Raw genomic sequence first — 18,876 nt, 5'->3', positions numbered from 1 at the left:
TCATTTCCCAAATTAGCCTGCAGCTAGAGTGCTAGATATAAATTTAGAATTAGGGTTCATCCAATTAGGTGTACCTGTGAGAGACTAGGAAGGTAGAGGGAAACAGGTCCACTTTTGCTCCTTTGGCTTCTCTTTTTCTCTCTTCCTGCTTCATGACCAATAATAATCTTGGAGTTTGATCCTCTAGACTTTTCAATAATAATGTAACCATTAACTCCCTGTATTTTGAAATCTCCTTCTGTGTATAGTTGATAGATGGCTTTCTTTTATTCACTAGGGTGTATGTCTGCCATAATATTTAGTGTCTAGAAGTAGGGCTGGTTTAATAAACTTGAAATACTCTGCAGTGGCTGAGTGGTAAGTGGCAAGGAAACATGCCCAATAAGCTTTCTGCTCTGGGAAGAGTTCATTATGCCTGAGAAGGAGGCACACACATGTAATCCCAGTTACTTAGGAGGATGAGGCAGGAGGATCAAAAGTTCAAGGTTAACTTGGGCCATGCAGTGAAACCTTGTCTAAAAATGAAAAAAGGGTGGGGATGCAGCTCAGTGGGTTCAGTCCCAGTACCACCAAAGAAAGAAAGAGAGAGAGAGGGAGGGAGGGAAATGACCATTTACAAAGCTGTAAGCAGCACTCAGACAAACAATACCCAGGGATCAGCAACAGCAGGAAGTCATATCTTCCATAGGTCTAAAGATCAAAGGAAATGATCAGTGTTACTGATACCCTGTAAGGGCCGAAGTTACAAGGAAACAATTACCCAATAAGAGTTGTAGTTTTATGTACAAGGTAATCACTACTAAGTGGTAGCCCTGTGGGGAGAGAGAATAAGAATAAAAACCCAGACCTCTCCAGTGCCTCCTGATTTGTAGGTTCTTCCTACTGACTGAACCCAGATGAAATCATATGAGCAGGAGAATACAGGTGAACATAGGTAATGTAGTTCATAATTGTCAGGGTGGAATTAGGGGTCTGAGGGATGCATGCAACAATAACATCAATCCTTCACCTATATACCTGGGTGTTAAATAGTCATGGGTCAAAGAAGTTGTTGAAATGGAAATAACAACACTATACGAGATAAACTACGTTTCAAAACTTAAAAGATAGAGCCAAAGCAATATTCATGGGAAAATTTATAGCTTTATAAATTATTTTCTGCGTTTAAGTTTTTAAATCATGAACCTAGAGAAAAGCAGCAAAATAAACACACAAAAAGTGAAATAGGTGAAATGGAAAATTTTAAAATTTAAAACTGCAAGCTGAATTGAGCTGATCAAACAAAACCAATAACTAGTTCTTTGAAAAGTCTGTCGCTGTTACATATAATTATAATGCATCAATTTAAAAAAGAGAGGAAGAAAAAAAGAAAAGTCTATCTGACAAATCAATATTCTGGCAAAACTGCAAGATAAAAAGAGAGGGTATGAATATATATACATAATTTCTAATTAGTGTTATAAGTAAAACTAAAAATTAAGAAACTCCTAAGAACAGTTTATATTAATAATTTTATAATTAAGATTTAGAACAATTTTCTGGGAAGCCTTAATAATAAGTAATATTTACTAAATACTTTCTGTATGCCCAGGTATTACATAAATAATTTACTTATATTCAGTACTTAATTCTCATAACTGCTCTATGAGATAGGTACTATTAATTCTACTTTACTTTTGAGAAAACTGAAGCTTAGAGAGGTTAAGTACCTGCTCATAGTCTTTCAGAATAAAAAATTATCAAAAAAATATAACTGACCAATAACCACACACACACACACACACACACAAAAAAAAAAAAAGGAAGTGATATACAACATCCATTCTCCAGCAAAGACCTAGATCCTATAAGGGCCATTTAGCTATATCCTCATGGAAGAGATAATTCTCATTTTGTAAAATCAGTACTAGAGCACAAAAAGATGGGAAACTGCCTGACTCATTTGGAAGGTAAGCAATAAATGTTCATGGGATTGGATGATTCAATATTGTAAAGATGTCAAGTATTCCAAAATTAATCTACAGATTCAAAGCAATCTCAATCAAATCTCATTAAGTTTTTTCTTTTTTAACTGAAATTGACAGTCTTTCAAGATTTATGTGGAAATACAATAAGGCAAGAATAGTGAAAAGCAATTTGAAGAAAAAGAAAGCTGAAGGGTTTTATCCAATTAGATATTAATACCTATTATAAAGTTACAGTAATTAAAAAACATAGGAAAGGGCAAGAGAATGACCAATGGAAAAGAAGAGGGAATCCAGAACAAATCCATACATAAAAGATACCCTGACTTGTCGCAACACTACAACTCAGTGGGGAAAGAACAGTGTGTTCATTAAATGATGCCACCCAATTGGACATCCATACGGCAAAAAGAAATAAAGAAAAAAACTCATATTCTTTACTTTATACCATACAAAAATCAGTTCCATGTGGATGCAAGATCTAAATGCAAGAGGTCAAGTAAAGCTTTTAGAGAAAATACCTTTGTGATGGTAGGGTGGGCAAATATTTCTTTGAAAGCATTAACTATAAAAGAAAAGGTAATATAGCTCAGTTGGTTGAGTGCTTGCCTTGCATGCACAAAGCCCTGGGTTCAATCCCCAGCACCACAAAAAAAAAAAAAAAGAAAAAAAAGAAAGAAAGAAAGAAAGAAAAGATAAGTTGAATTATAATAAATAAATTTAAGAGCTTCTTCATTGAAAGACACTATTAACAGAGTGCAGATCTTGTATATAAGACTGAGATAAGAGATTTAAAGTATATATATCCACTAAAGGTAAAGTATATATATCCATTAAAGGTCTTGTACCTAGCATACATAAAGAATTTCTTCAAATCAATAACACAAAATAATAGAAAAATACAAGAAACTTGAAGTGGCTTCACAAAAGTGGCTTTACAATTGGCAAATAAACATATTAAACATCTTAACTTTCTTTTTTTAAATAAATATTTTTAATTGTAGATGAACATAATAACTTTATTTTATTTATCTAGTGCTAAGGATTGAACCCAGTGCCTCACACATGCTAGGCAAGTGCTCCACAACTGAGCGACAACCCCAGCCCAATATCTTAACTTTCTTATCAAGGATATACAGATTAAAGCCACAAGAAGATACCAGGATATAGCCACCAGAATGGTAAAAAGACTGAAATGAAGAAGTCATGGTGAGAACTTAACCTTTCATACATTGTTGGCAGAACACTTTGGTACAAACACTTTGTAATAACATTTGACAATATGTAAGGAGAACTTATGTTTTTCCTATGACTCACTGATTCCACTTTGAAGTATATATCCAACAGAAATACATTTAATAAAGCACATACCAAAAAGTTCACAGTAGCAGTATTCATAACAGTTTCAAACTGGAAACTTACCTCATGACTATACTAAAAAAAATAATAATAATAGATTAAATCCTCATATATTCACAAAGAATACTATGCCCAAATAAAAATGTTGACATCATGTGGATGAACCTCACAAAGAAAGCCAGAAAGCAAAAATAGCCAGATACAAAAGAAAATGTAAAAGGAATTGGAAAGTCTGTAAGCAAACCCCCCAAAATACGCATACACAAAAGTCATCTAGGTTAGTTACTACAAGTCTGAATAGAACTTATCTTTGTGGTGGGGAGTAGTCACTGAAAGGAGAAGGGAGTTTCTAATTATCCCAGTGATGTTCGTTCTCTCTCTCTCTCTCTCTCTCTCTCTCTCTCTCTCTCTCTCTCTCTCTCTTTCTCTCTCTCTCTCTGCCATATGAGGGATTGAACCCATGGCCCTCTACTTCAGAGCTACATCCCCAGCCCTGATATTCTGTTTCTTCATCTGGAAGCTGCTTACACAGGTGTGTGCAATGTGTGTACATACATCAGTCTTTTGCATACTTATGATGTATGCGTATTCCTAATATTATAGTTATGGTTTAGATATGAGGTGTCCTCCAAAAGCTCATGTGTGAAGCAATGTAAGAAAGTTTAGGGGTGAAATAATTGGGTTATGAGAACTTTAATCTAATCAGTACATTAATCTCCTGATAGACATTAACTGGATGTTAACTGTAGGCAGGTAAGGTGTAGCTGGAGGAGGTGGGTCATTGGGGACCCATCTTTGGGTTTTCTATTTTGTCTATGGTAAGAGGAGCTGTCTCTGTGCTTCCTGGTTTTCCGGTCTTGAGTTCCTTTCCTCCTCCACGCCCTTCTGCCATGATGTGCTGCACAGAGCAATGGAGTCACTGTCTATAGACTTGAGACCTGTGAAACCATGAGCCCCATATAAACTTTTCCTCCTCTAAAATTGTTCTTGTCAGTTTTTTTGTCTATACCAATGAAAAAACTCACTAAAACAAAACAAATTAATGTGTATTACTTAGAGTAAATAAGCAGCAATGGAAATTTTTTCCTACATTTTAATAAAGGCTTAATAGTATTTGAAGAACTCATGTAAATCATCCATCCATCACCCCTTCCCCCACCCCCCAATTGATTAGAGAGCCTTGAGCATGCTAAGCAACAAGCTAGGCAGGAGGCACTCTACCCCTGAGCCATATACCCACCCCAGTTCTAAGTCAATTTTTAAGAAGCTAAGCTGGGTATGATGTAGCTCAAGGTAGGAGGAATGCTTACCATGGGTTCAATCTCCAGCATTTGCAGAAAAAAAAAGGGGAGTAGCATCAAGTGGACAAATGAATGAAGAGAATCACTCAAGCAAAGAAATAAAAATAGCTAATAAATGTATAAATACCCAAAATGTAAATCAGAACAATGGAATGCTATTTTTGCCTATCAAACTCCAAAGATTAAAGGAAACTAACAAGGTTGTTGATAATAATTTGATAAAATTAATACTTTCTTATTCCTAAAAGAAATGTGAATTGGCATAACCTTTCTTAATAAATCTTAAAATGTTCATGTTCTTTGACCTACTAGATCCTAGAAATTATTCTAAGGAAAATCAGAGTTTCAGTAAAAGATGGACTTATATCAGGGTTGACTACTATAGTATTTTGAAACAATCTATTCATAAAGGGAAACTGGTTATGATATGTTACATGATGGGATAGCATATTAACAATCATGTTTTCAAAGAGTGATGAGTAGAAAAAGATGTATGATAAATTAAGTGAAAAATTTATATAAAATATGTATATGTTTTATGTTAACAAATCTCACACACATTAACATTCATTTGAACAAAAAGTCTATAAGAATACATAGCATATTGTCAGTAGTGGCCATCTTTGGGTGGTGGAATATGGGTCATTTAATTTTTTGTGTGTGTGTTTATTTTCCACAATAAAATGTTCTTTGAGCATGTATTACTATTATATTCAAAAATCAAAGAATAATGGGCTAAAAAATATGGTTACCAATTTCCCCTGCTCTAGAAATCTAAGCAACCCAGATTTCTCCCTCCTTCAACTCCCATATGCAATTGAAAATGCCTATCCAAAGCATTATTACATTATTTCTTCTCTCATTTCCAAAATTTAGTGAACTCCTTGCACCCAGATTCTACATTATAGTGAAATGGCCACATTTCCCACAATTTCTACATTGTGGAAACATCAAACCACTTTACACAGTGAACTGCCACACCCCAGCCCCTAAAAATGCACACCAGGTACTTCCACATCTCCCACCCTAGGCATACTCAGAGCTCTTCTCCTACGATATCTTTTCTCCCTTCCATCTTCCTAATTCGATTCATAATTCAAGATTCACCTCGGATCTCGTTTACCGGGTATAGTTCTTGGAGGCTGCAAGAAGAGACAGCCGTTTCCAAATTAATCTTCCAATGACAGTTGAACATGTCAACATTTAACATTCCGCAGTTAGTGCCTCATTATCTTGTTGGGCATGGGTCATTTTCCTTTTCTTAAAATGTAGGATGAGCTAAAGTATACATATGCAATGCATATAAACAGCGATGTGAATTTTTACCTGACAGAAAAATGGTATCAAAAACACTCGCCTGATTTTTTTTTTTTCCATTCAAGATGGCAGAGAGCGCCTTGAAATAGTCCTACACAAAAGCAATGATCCAGAGCCTTGATTTCAAAACTGGCTACACCTTGCGAAATAGCAAAGGACAAAAGAATGGAACCTAGATGCTAAGGCGCCCCAGCCCTAACCACTCACTGCAGGTCCCACACCCATAGATTAAACCATGCCAGAAAAGTGGCACCTGCTGCCTTCATTTCGGGAACCACACCTAGACGGTGAACAGTGACCCAAGGCACTATTGCATAGCGACCCAAAAATTCAAGGATGTAAAAGGGGACAGCAGAGTTGTAATAGTATCTGGAATGCACGTTCCGGCCCCGCTCAGGAACAGTTCCCCCCCGCGGTGCTTTAGTCTCGGGGAAGGAATGGACTGGGATCCCGCCCTAGGGCCGGGCAACCCCTCTCTGACCGGGAATTCTGGGCGGGCCTGAGAACGAGGCCGGCCGCGGCCGAGGTGCCTGGGGCTACACCTGTCAGGCTGCGGCCAATACTAGGCCCCAAAATCGCTGGGGTTGGGTGGTCCAGGCCGTCAAGAGCGCGTCAGTCGATCCCTCGCCCCGGGATCGCCCAGTCTCCTTGCTTTCCCTTTCGTCCTTCTCAAACAAAGGCAACCCACACCCAGCGCCATTTTCCCTTTACCTCAAAAACCACCTCTTCGTCAAACTCCGGTGTCATCCTTCTCCGCCATGCCACCCGCCTCAGCACGATGGGAAATGAAGGCAGGCTGGAGAACAGGCGTGCACCGAGGCTTCTGCTCTTGCCCGTCCCGTAGGTCTTGACAACTACAATTCCCAGCATGCCTCGCAGCTCACGCCCCCTTTTTCGGTCCGCTTATTGGTGCAGAGGGTCACCGTGGGGGCGGGGTCAGAATGAAGTTATAGCTCTTCGATTGGAAGACGCTGAGGCTTTTGTCTGCCTTTTACGGCCGCGACTAACAGGGGGCGCCCGCCGCACTGATATATTTTTTTTTTTTTGGAGTTTGAGAGGGGCGCGCGCCAGCGGAGCCGCGGTGAGTTCTGCTCGTGCCCGCTCCTGGCCGTCTGCCTGGAGCGCGGCAGGGCGGCGCTCGTGCTCGCCCGCCTGCTACCAGCGACTCGCGCCCGGGAGCGCAGTAGGGTAGCTGGAGCCGGCTGCATCCTTTGTGCGGCGCTCGGGTTTCGCCGCGGTGGCACCGGACAGAATGTGGGCTCTGCGGGGGCTTTTCTCTTCTGCCCAAACTCTGAAAACAATGGAGTGAAAGGGGAACATGGATTGAGGGGCGCGAGCGGGGAGGCGAGCTGCTCTGGGAAATCATGACTTCTGCCGCCGGTAAGTGGCCGCGCTCGCGCTGTCGCTGGAAAGTTTGTAAGGAGTGCTTTCCAAGCTGGAGCTCTCCGGCAACTTTCTCCGATAGGGTGGGAGAGTCGCGTGGCCTGCACCTTTCCCTAGCATCCCGGCAAATTGCGAAGCGAATGGGGTTTGCTGCTGGATTCACTCGTCCCTTCCTTCAGAGAGGGCTGTTGGACCTCTTGGGACTTCTCTTCAAAGGGAGACCTGTGCTGGGGGCTCTTAACTCCAGGTGAAACGCGCAATGGAAAGAGAGCATTTGCTCTTTTCTCCTACAATTGGAGTGACTTTGTTTTTGCGTGGGAGGGTAGCATAGGTTCCCCTATTAAGAAATCACTTATGGGCTGGGGTTGTGGCTCAAGCGGTAGCGCGCTCGCCTGGCATGCGTGCAGCCCGGGTTCGATCCTCAGCACCACATACCAACAAAGATGTTGTGTCCGCCGAGAACTAAAAAATAAATATTAAAAAAAATTCTCTCTCTCTCTCTCTCTCTCTCTCTCTCTCTCTCTCTCTCTCTCTCTCACTCTCTCTTAAAAAAAAAAAAAAGAAATCATTTATTCTAGGAAAGGGCAATGTTCCCAGAGTATTGAACTGAGCCACTAGGGTGAGTCGCTTTAAACCTAGGGTGGACTGAAAACCCTTTCCATTTCTTATAAAAGAGGTTTAAATATTGTTGCTCATGTCCTCCTGGTTTTACTCCTGATAACCTGAGTGTACAGTGGGATTGCCTCTGGAAATTTTTGTACTCATCTTCACTCCATTTCTTTTGGGATTTTTTTTCCCCAATAGTTCTACCTGCTTAGTGTAAACAAAGCCTTGTTTTCTGTCGGCTTCCTATAGACTTTTCCCCTTATTCAAATGACAAAGCCTCTATTTTACCATTGTGTGGCTTTCGATCCATGGTGGACAATGTATTGCTGAACATTCTAAGGAACAAGTTTTATTTTACAAAATAATTACCAAAGTGGTGATACAGTCATTTCATAAGAACATGGGTTAATTTTAAAACCAGCCACTTAATAATGTATTAAGTGGTTTTTTTTTTACCTTTGTCTATGTTGAAAGAAACTTAGATTAGAAATTTTATAATCAAATAGTTTGAATCTTCCCCTAAAAGTTATTTGTAGATTCAGCACCTAAGTATCATGTTAAATTCTGATTGCTTTTCTTGGCATTTGTTTAAAATTCCTGCAACCTGAAACTGTCAAACAGCACTCTAAATGTTCTGATTTGTATTATCTCTAAAGCCTAGATATACTGGAGTGTTGGTTTGCTAGGAATAATCAGATTACAACTAACGAGGCAAGAAGTTAGCCAATAGAAATAAGAAACCAAGGAGTGAAATATTTCTGTAGAAGATTTTGTGGATTTTTTTCCTTTTTGATGTTATGTGCAACGTACATGAGAAATGTCATAAAGCTCTATTGTAATTATTTATAAGCTTTCTTTTATTTATTAAGGAAAGCTTATATTGTATTATTTTCATCCTAAATTTCTGTGCCTTGTCAAGGTTTCTTTAATGACTGAACCAATATAATTAAATTAAAGGTGCTTAGCAATTTTACAATCCTTCCGGCCATGTATAGATCTTCCCTTCTTTGTGGGGTCAAAAATATTCAAAATATTCATCATATGGGTATCAGTGTTCAATTTTAATCCTAATACTTTATAGTGAATAGGTACAGAAGCATTTGACATTTATATATGTAAACTTGATTTCTAGGGCCCAGTCTGAAAGTTTATGATTCTTTCATTGGAATTACCCTAAAGTACTGCAAGCTATTTTTATATTTGATCAACTTTAGAATTAAAGAAATCCACGGACATTTTTGTGGTGTTTTTGAAAGAGGAACACTTCCTGTGTATAGCTGAGTTAGTTGGTTTTTGGTATGGCTCTCTGAGAAGCATTGGCTACTTTTTTGCTCACCCTCTGATAAAATTTGTTATTATTATTATGTCTAGATTATGGAAGAGAGCTGGGGTTTAATTCTATCCCATCCTTATAAAACTACATATACATTGTTCTTATAAGCTAACCTGCAAACACGTGGTGCTTTTTTGGCATAATAGTTAAATTTTAGGGAAGTTATTTATAGTTTGCAGGCAGGAGTGTTTGTTTTGAATCTAATCTATTGCATTTGGGAGCGTTGTTTTAATTTAAGAAAATAGAGGAATGTTGTAGAACATCCAAGTTGTATGTATCCTGAAGAAGAGCTTGCTTTGCTTTTCTACATCTATGGAAGAATTGATGCTCAATAGAGTTTAGAATTATTCAAAGCAGTATGTGAAAAGGATGAAGTAATTATTGGTGTATGTCTTGTATCTTTTTGAACATGTACAAGTTATTGTCTCATTAATGTCTGTGCTTTGCATTTTATCTGATCCAGTAGCCAAGAGACAGTGCAAGTGAGCCACAGCCATCTGTGTGTAACAGAAGACAAGTTTGTTTGTAATAGTAAAATTGTATTAGTGTTTCACTTTCTTACCTTATATTTCCCTGGAGCCAAACAGCTGTGTAAATAAAAGATTTGCTACATTGCTCTGAAGAAGCTTTGGGGTTGACTGTTCATACTGTATTAAAATCCAAAGGTGCTGAATTCATTTCCAAACATTATGCGCTTATTTCAAGAGTTTAATATTGTGGCACACCATATTATAATGTCTTGTTTCTTCCAGTTGTGTTTCTTTCAAAATAGAGCCATTAAAAAAATAATAATGAAAGATTTTGTATATTGCAATACCAGTGACATAGTTGAACCTTTGTTTCTATTAATCATTTTAAGGAATTATTCACTAATCCTATTGGTTGATTCTACTTACTTTTCAAACTATCATGTGAGGTTAAAATGAATATTGATTATTTTTTAAGGAATTTCCTGTCACTGAGACATAATAATGAGTATATTTATGTGTTAGCTAAGAGAAAGTAGAAACCTGCTGGAGCTTGCCTTCTAGTGGCAAAGACAGACAAAGGTGTATTGAAGAAAAATAACGTGGGACAAAGAGGCTACAGCATATCAGCGTTCTCCAAAGTAGATATCTATGAAGTACAATCTTCATAGATCTTTCAAGTCACCCACTTAAAAGTAGAGAAACTGAGGCAGCCAGTTCTGCAAAAGCACACAATTAGGTCAGCCAGTTCCTGAGTTACATTATTGACTCCCTTTAATACACAGGTAACCAACAATGCTAAGCCCAAGTTCACAGGTATTTGCTTAATTCAGTGAGTATACATTAAGGGCTTAAGGAGCATAATGCTGAGCTCTACTTTTGGAAATCAACCTCAGCTCATATGTGGTTGATTTAATTTCTATGACACCAAGAGAGAATAAGAATTTATGTCTCTTGGAAGAAGACTCAAAGAAAAGACTGAAATTGGTACCAGAGATTTTTTAAAAGAATGATTCAACTAAAAAGCAAAAATGGTTGGTTAATTACACTGAAACTTCTCACAAGGCTGTAAAGGTCAAAAAGTAAAAGATTAATTAGATGAGATTATTTTTTAAATTGTGGTAAAATACACATAAATTTATCATCATAACCATTCATAAGTATACAATTCAGAAATAAATGTTAAGTACATTGTTGGGTAGCCTCATCTCCAGAACTCTTTTCATCTTGTAAAATGATTTTTTGAATTCTATCAAAAATCCCAGAGGTAGGATGTTTCAAGGATGACAGAAATGAAATCAACATGATAGTCTGTTTCTTTTTAAGATAGGAGGTTGGGAATTCACACTTTCTCTGAAGATTTAACTTGATTGATTGACAGTTTAATAGACCAGTCAGCATTATCACTAGACTTTGAAGGGTTTTGCAAAATTATTTTCTGCCTTAAAAACCCTCAAGAATAATGACATGCTTATTGAACAGATAAATGAAAATTGCCTACTTTGGGAATTTGCTTTACTAGGGATCAAACCTGGGGGTGCTTTACCACAGAGCTATATCCCCAGCCGTTTTTATATTTATTTTGAGACAGGGTTTTACAAAGTTGACTAGGCTGTCCTTGAACATGAGATCCTTTTGTTTCAGCCTCCCAGTCTCTGGGATTGCAAACACACCCCCATCCTCTCTGTAGAATTTTTCATTATTTTGAAAATTCATTATCCTCCTTAATTTTGATAATATTATATCAAGAAATTGGGTGAGAAGATACCTGTTATTGTATAATCTTGGTTGTGCATATAGTATTAGAGGTTTGGGAATTTCTTTCCTGGTTGGGAAAAGGAAGTAGAGTACCCTACTTTTTTTTTTTTTAACTTAGTTCCATGTAATATTTTTCCAAACGTTGTGACTAATTTCCTTTGTTGAAAAGAAAATCAACACAAAATGAAATATCAAAGCCTCTGTGTGTTCAAGTAAATTAACAATGTCCAGTAGTTCTGTGCAACAGATATTTAAGAAAACATTTTTTTCCCTAATAAGTAAGGTTTTTATTAAGTATTAAATCCTGGTAAAGGAATAAGCATAATTATAAGAAGTACAAGATAAAACATGTTTCACCTCAGGTTTCCTTGGGTAAATATGGTTGATAAGTGACAGTTTATGTGGGAGATCTTTAAAAAAATTAAGAAATACAGATATACAGTCTTTATATACCTTTTTATTTAATAGGTCTTTTGTGTAAAGCTATTATCAAGTTCCTATATGCCAGGAACAGGTCTACACAAATCCAGCATTTTATAATAGGTGATAATTAAATACTTTATATGGAATGTTGAGGAAGAATTGCTACACTAGAACTTGTGGTGATTTTTTAAATGCAATAGAATAGTGGTTATTAACAAAGAACAAACAACAGGGCTGGGATTGTGGCTCAGTGACAGAGTGCTTGCCTGGCAGGTGTGAGGCACTGAGTTCGATCCCCAGCACCCCATAAAAATTAATAAATAAAGGTATGTGCCCATCTACAACTAAAAAAGAAAAAGAAGAAGAAGAATGAACAACATAATCACATATGAAATAGAGAAGAAATACAGATGTCCAAGCTCTACCATCAGAGACTCTAAATGATGTCTGGATATTTAAAAAACAAAGCTCCAAGAGGAATATAATGAAAATGCCTGACTGGTAACACTTGTACTGAGAAATGTCAGCTTTATTATGAGTTTAAATAATACCAAAGAATTCATTTTCATTTTTTAAGGGTAGAAATTTCTGATATCTGTATTCTTATTTAAAATTGTTTTGGGATTTCTATTTGCTGAAGAGTCTAAAAAGATTCTTGATGAAATGAAGGTAGAAAGACACTATGGCTTATTTATATGAGAAACTTAAAGAGTTGAATTCTGTAGGCAAATTTAATTCTTAGCACTCAGCAAATGAACTGAAAACTAGTGTATAGGTTCTAACAGAAGAAATCAATTATTTTATTTAGTGTCAACATTGAAGGAAAAACTGCATTGGACCTACTAAATAATATACAACATACCAAAGCTACATATACTAGAAATTTAAGGAATCTTCAAAAGTAATGTTGACTCTACATAATGTGATATAATCTGCCTAGTAACATGTACATTCATAGAAGTAAAAGTATTATCCAATATAATCCTCTATTGTCTCGTGCTTTGGTTATTTTATGATTTAATTATACTCTTTTCTTTCTAGAGATCAAGAAGCCACCAGTGGCCCCCAAGCCAAAGTTTGTGGTAGCAAATAATAAGCCATCTCCTCCACCCGTTGCACCTAAACCTGACATTGTGATTGCTAGTGGTCCACAATCAACAAAGAAAACCAAACCGGCAATCGCACCGAAACCGAAAGTTCTGAAGAGCTCACCTGTTCGAGACGTTGGGCAGTCATCATCAGGAACAATCTCTGTGAACCTGGAGGAGCATAAACTGGAATTACCTGAAAGCACTGACAACTTTAATTGCAAAAATGTTGAGGATCAGAGCAGTGATTATATTTTACCAATATGTTCCTGCAGGTCTGAGTGTGTCCATAAGCTTGGGAATAGAGAAGATTCATATGTAAAGCAGCTTGTTTTAGAGCCCCTAGAAATGAAAGAAAATTTACAAAATAGTAAAATTGATGAGTCCTCTTTGACTATAAAAACCAAGAGTAGGTGGGATTCTCGTGGTGAAAAACACAAGAACCAGAGTGGGGTAGTTTTAAAGGCAAGCATCCTAGAAGGAAAGCTCAAAGATGTTTTAACACAACAGATGTCACCTGTAAGTTCCCTGAAGAAGCACAGATCCACAGACAACCCAGAAAGGAATGGTGGCTGTAATTCCAACAGACAACTCAGAATTGAACTTGCAGATTTGTCACCTTCTCTGTCGAGCTTTGTAAAACTTCCTGTTCATCACAACTGCCACGTACAGCTTCCTAGGGATGAGTTTCAAAGTCCTGAAACTTGTCAGGACAGCAGTGAAAAAAGCAATAGTCACTTTCATTCATCTGATCAAGAAGCTCTAGAAAATGGTAAAAGGAATACTTTTATATCTTCAGATGGAGTTAGTAAGAAAACAGAAGTTGAAGACCTTGGTCCCTTAGAAATTCATTTAGTACCATGTACCCCCAGATTTCCAACTCCCAAGCCCAGAAAGACACGTCCTGCTCGCCTGTTACGCCAAAAGTATATAGACACTCCTAGTGAAAGTACTGAAGAACCAGAGAATTTCAACAACAGCTCGTCTTGTCTTATTGAGGACAGTTTGAAGAACAACAAAGTCAGTATTCTTCATCAGGATGTTTTGTGTAACCAAGAACAGGTGGACAAAATGAAACCAGGAAATAATAGTGAACTGAATAGCAACTCCAACGATGACAGTCAAGATTTAGTCAATTCACAAGCCATGTGTCAGGAAACATCTTCCTCTGAAAAAGTGGCACTTTCTTTAGATACAGACTCTAATTTGAGTTCTGATGGTACATCAGTAGACAGTGCTAGCATGGCACTTGCCACGGACCAAGGGACCAGTTTTATAAGATGCAGTACTCTATCTTTGAGCCTGCCAAAGCAACTCAAATTAACGTACAATGAACATCTGCCTACTGCCTGTAACTTGGGAGTGTCTGTCCCTCAAATGCAAAAGGAATCTATAGTAAAAGAGGAAAGTTCCTCAAAAATTGTCCCCAGAAAACCTCAAAGACACAGCTTGCCTGCTGCAGGAGTACTTAAAAAGGCTGCCTCGGAGGAACTTGTGGAGAAAAGTTCATATCCCTCAAATGAAGAAAAAAATTCAGAGAAGGTTCTAGAAAGAAATCATTTGTGTGCCTCAAACCATGGTATGTCATCCCCCTTTGACATGCCTAAACGAACTTCAGAAAAGCCTGTGTGGAAATTACCTCATCCTATTTTACCCTTTTTAGGGAACCCAGAATCCTTAAAGTCTGTTACTACATCCTCACATAGTGAGCCTCCCACTTCCCTCACCAAGCCTAGAGCAAAATCATTATCTGCTGTGGATATGGACAGGTGCACTAAGCCTTGTAAAGATTCTCCAAAGAAAACCTCTCTTAAGAAGTGGCTCAATATGAAACTGTCCATCTCTTTCATGAAGAGTGATTTTCAGAAGTTTTGGTCCAAGAGTAGCCAGCTCGGAGAGACAAACACAGGCAGTTGTGGGGAGCAGAAAGGGACTGAAAGTGACTGGCATGACCTCATGGTGGGAGAAGAGAAGAGAAGTAAACCCATCAAGGCATATTCTGCAGATAATTACAGCCTGGAATCTCAAAAGAAGAGGAAGAAGTCACGGGGCCAGACCAGCACAGCTAATGGTCTGAGAGCTGAGTCTTTAGACGACCAAATGCTCTCCAAGGAGTCATCGTGTCAGGTGGTTTGCAGGTCTCTTACAAACAGCTGTGCTCCAGAATATGAAAATATACGCCATTATGAGGAAATACCAGAGTACGAAAATTTGCCATTTATTATGGCTGTAGGGAAAACTCGAGAGTTGGAATGGCAGGATTCCTGCAATGGGGAGGACACTGATGCAAATGTGTATGAGGTAGAAGAACCATATGAAGCTCCAGATGGCCAGTGGCAACTTGGACCCAGACATCAGCGTTTCAGGTAACGTTGCACTTTGGCACTCATCATTGTAGTTAACCTTCAACAACCCCATGAGTAGGAATGCAGTGGGGAAAATCACTTAGCAAGGGACTGATCTAGAAAGTATATGTATTTCCATGTGCAGCCTCCTTATATCATAGAGTAGGAATGGGTATTTGTGTTGCAGGTTTGTAGTGGGTAACTTATTTAGTAGCTCATTCAAAGAATTTAAATAACCATGTAGTACTACCAGGATGGCCTGGAAGAGAGAGTTCCTAGAGCCTGCAAACATCAGCTCAGAAGATGTAGCAGGGAAGTCACAGCAGGGAACCAAGGGCAGAAAATTGGTTAATTCAGTGAAGATTATTTGCTAAATATAGGGAATCTGAAGTTACTGAAATCCATTGATTTACCTGTGATGTCCTTGTCAGGGCATATTCAGAGATGAAACCTCTATATTTGCAGAAGTTATAGCTCTTTGAGGATTACTTATTCTGCTTGTTGAAGGCTAATTGCCAATCTCAGACCTAGGGAGAATGCAGGAAACACATAACTAGTCTTTCTTTCTCACTTTTGTGTATGCACTTCCTAACTTTGGAATACCTACTTTATCCTTCTTACTAAAGTTGTGCCCAACCTTGATGGTTCAGCTCATTGACTTCATAAAGCTACAGTTACTTAATGGGAAGTGTGATTTCCATTCTGAACCCTCAGTTATGCTATGATATTCTTATAGCATATAACCTTTACCTGAGTCTATCTTATGGTATAATTTTTTTATTGGTATGTCTGATGTTCCGCATTCAGTTTTAAGTTCCATGAAGGGTTCTAGTCATATCTTTTTATCTTCCATGAGGCCAAGCAAGGAGTCCAGTAGGTGATCAGGAGACCTGGGATGGCAGTAGGAGAAAACAAATAAAAAAGAGGCAAAGGAAATAAGTGTTCAATTTGTGCTTAACAAAAAACAGACTGTTTTAGTTTGGATGTGAGGTGTCCCCCTGCCCCCCAAAGCTCCTGTGTTAAGCAGGAATATTCAGTGGTGAGATGACGAGGGTCATGAGAACTGTAACCTAATCAGCCCATTCTATTTTGAATGGACTGACTGATGGTCAACTGTTGGCAGGTGGGGTATGGCTGGAAGAAATGGGTCACTGAGGTGTGTCCCAGAAAGGTTCCTCTTCCCTGTAGCCCCTGACCCCTTACTGCCCCTCTGCTTCCTGACCTCCAGGAGCGGGGCAGCTTTCTTCCACTACGCCCTTTTGTTATGATGTTCTGCCTCACCTCTAGCCCAGAGGGAAAGAACTGGCTGATCATGAACTGAGACCTCTAAAAATGAGGGGTCAAAATAAACTTTTTCTCCTCTAAGTTGTTCTTGTTAGATCTTTGGGTCATAGTGACAAAAAGTTGACTAGCACAGACCCTTTTGAGGTCTTCACATTATTTTTAGGCCACCAACATCAGGTTTTTAAATAAATACTCAGCTCCTAAAGTGATACTTTTTATAGGAAGACTGTCCCACCCAGCAAATGGGGGCTAATAAAGGGGAGGGGGGATCATTAGCTTGTGAATCAAACACATTGAATTGTCAAGCAAGTCAGTGTATCATGAAAGTGTTTTTAGATGCTTCAACTTCCAGATGCTTTTCTCGTGTTAATTTCTTTACCCGTCATCCTCTATTTTCTCCTTTTACCCGTGAAAAGCTCCTCACCTCCCTTGCTTAATTTTTCTCTCATCTAACCCCATTTTTGCTTGTTTGTGCTTTTACATTAGTCTACTCCCTACACATTGGTACCTAGGCAAAAGCTTCTTCCTTGGCATAAATATTTCAACAGAGAACTGATGTTAATTATCCATCTATTTTAAATTTTTCTCTTTTTTCATGCTTGATGTTTTCTCTACAGGGCAATTTTTTTTTGGTATTGGCCTCTCTTAACATGCATTTCCATATGTGTTTGTGCGTATGTCATGAATTTTATTGGTTTCTTTAAGATATACTGTCCTGAGTGTGCTCCGTCATTAACATAGACCAAACACATTTGTGCCTTTCCACAATATCAGAATTAATTGAATAACAATAAATTCATAGGCTACACCACTTTCATCAGTGGTAGTTCACTGAATACTTGTGGGTCACTTGGAAATCATAAGCCTGGCAATCACAGGTTTCTTTATTCCAGTCTTAATTTCTAGTATCTGTAACACTCAAGTCACATATTACACTTCATACAATTTTACATTTATAGGTTACAGAAAGGCTAAGAAAGGGTTAAGGCAGCTATAGGAGTTCAGAAGGCTGAAAGGGAGCAAAGGCAGAGAGCAGAGTTACTGTAGGTGGTCAGGCAAGATTAGAAAGCAGCCAAAGAACTTGCTCAGGGTGCAGAGCTGTCAAAGCAGGAACTTATTCTAGGACAAGTTCTGGAGGTGGGCAGTTTCATAGTATAGTGGGACTTATGTGGTCATTACCCACAGGAGAAGTCATACTCTCCCAAAACCCAAGGACAGAGATTCGGAGATTGTCACTGTGGTGATTTTCCTGGGCAAGACTTGTGATGGGTGACTAGGTGATAGAGTCCCATTGCCAACATGTCTGTTCTCAGGATGTGAAGAACATCCATTTGTGGGTCTCTAATGAGGGAGTTGCATCATTTGGTGGACTGGTGTGATCAATAAGGTCATGGGCCTGGTTAATCCAATTTGAGTTTGATACATCCATGCATCCATGAGTTCACAGGTGGTCATTCTTATTAGCACAGTTAATTTACTTATAGTTTATTCCTTATGATTGTGCCAGGCAGATGATGGGTTGTTCACTTGTACAAAGTGTAGGGTCATTCCACCTTAGCACTTAAACTCAAAATGGAGTAGCTTATGGCAAACTACTGCTTTACAAAATGGAGTAATCAAGGTTCAAGCACAACCTGAAAACTACTGTTCTCTACTCACAGAGTGACTCAGCTGAGCCCAACCTGCTCTCCACATATACTGTTACTCTTGGCTGAGCTAAACTTCTTTCTTGAAATTGGAGGTTTTACCCTTGGGATAAGTGTCCTGTGGGCCCTTGGGTTTAAGTCTCAAGGGCTTAGCTTTAGCTGTGACACAGGTTCTTCACTTCTGAAACTTGTTCTTTGACCGGCTTGCTTCTTATTTCAAGGCCTGGCTTAGGGCCTTGCTGCTGAATTGGGGGGAACCAGGTTGAAGGGGTGAGTATACACTGCCAGCCAGTGCAATTGGGCAGGCATTCATTCATACAGGGGGGGTCTTTCTGGAGGCCGCAGGACACTGAGGGCGGTTTTGGACAGGTTGCAGGCAGCCTGGTAAAGGGTGAGAGAGCTCTGCTTTTGAATTTTGCTTCCCTAGAGGTTTTTGTTTAGGCCTGGAGCAGGGAGCCCTAAACAGATTTTGAGACTTCTAAAATGTGCCAGCTGAATCAAAAGCCTTCATTCAGCAGTATTGCCTGGGAGATCTTTCCTTTTGTGAACAACATTATTTCTCTTGAATAATCAAGAGAAAGCCAAATCCAAGTCTTCATAAG

The 18,876-nt window shown here is 38.6% G+C and overlaps 2 protein-coding genes across 7 annotated transcripts in view; one reads left to right on the top strand and one right to left on the bottom strand.

Annotated features, from left to right (window-relative positions):
- The window catches only part of VEZT (vezatin, adherens junctions transmembrane protein), a 70,683-nt gene extending 63,891 nt beyond the window's left edge, over window positions 1-6,792 (bottom strand). For 2 of the 5 annotated variants that reach the window (XM_081311528.1, XM_081311529.1), the window contains exon 1: window positions 6,653-6,788. In XM_081311528.1, coding sequence (XP_081167654.1) covers window positions 6,653-6,688 — 36 coding nt within the window. In that variant the 5' untranslated portion in view covers window positions 6,689-6,788. Of the gene's footprint in view, window positions 1-6,652 lie in introns of all 5 variants that reach the window. The other 3 variants (XM_081311532.1, XM_081311531.1, XM_081311530.1) reach the window with 3 other exon arrangements.
- Window positions 6,793-7,011: 219 nt separating this feature from the next.
- Window positions 7,012-18,876, top strand: part of FGD6 (FYVE, RhoGEF and PH domain containing 6) — a 111,610-nt gene continuing 99,745 nt past the window's right edge. For both annotated transcript variants that reach the window (XM_081309293.1, XM_081309292.1), the window contains exons 1-2: window positions 7,012-7,321; window positions 12,953-15,365. In XM_081309293.1, the coding sequence (XP_081165419.1) occupies window positions 7,306-7,321; window positions 12,953-15,365 (2,429 nt within the window). In that variant the 5' untranslated portion in view covers window positions 7,012-7,305. The remainder of the gene's footprint in view (window positions 7,322-12,952; window positions 15,366-18,876) is intronic.

Source organism: Spermophilus citellus (genome assembly GCF_964194105.1).
Source record: "Spermophilus citellus genome assembly, chromosome: 10".
Taxonomy (NCBI): Eukaryota; Metazoa; Chordata; class Mammalia; order Rodentia; family Sciuridae; genus Spermophilus; species Spermophilus citellus.
The sequence above is the reverse complement of the archived record's forward strand: the minus strand, read 5'-3'. Positions and strand labels throughout refer to the sequence as shown.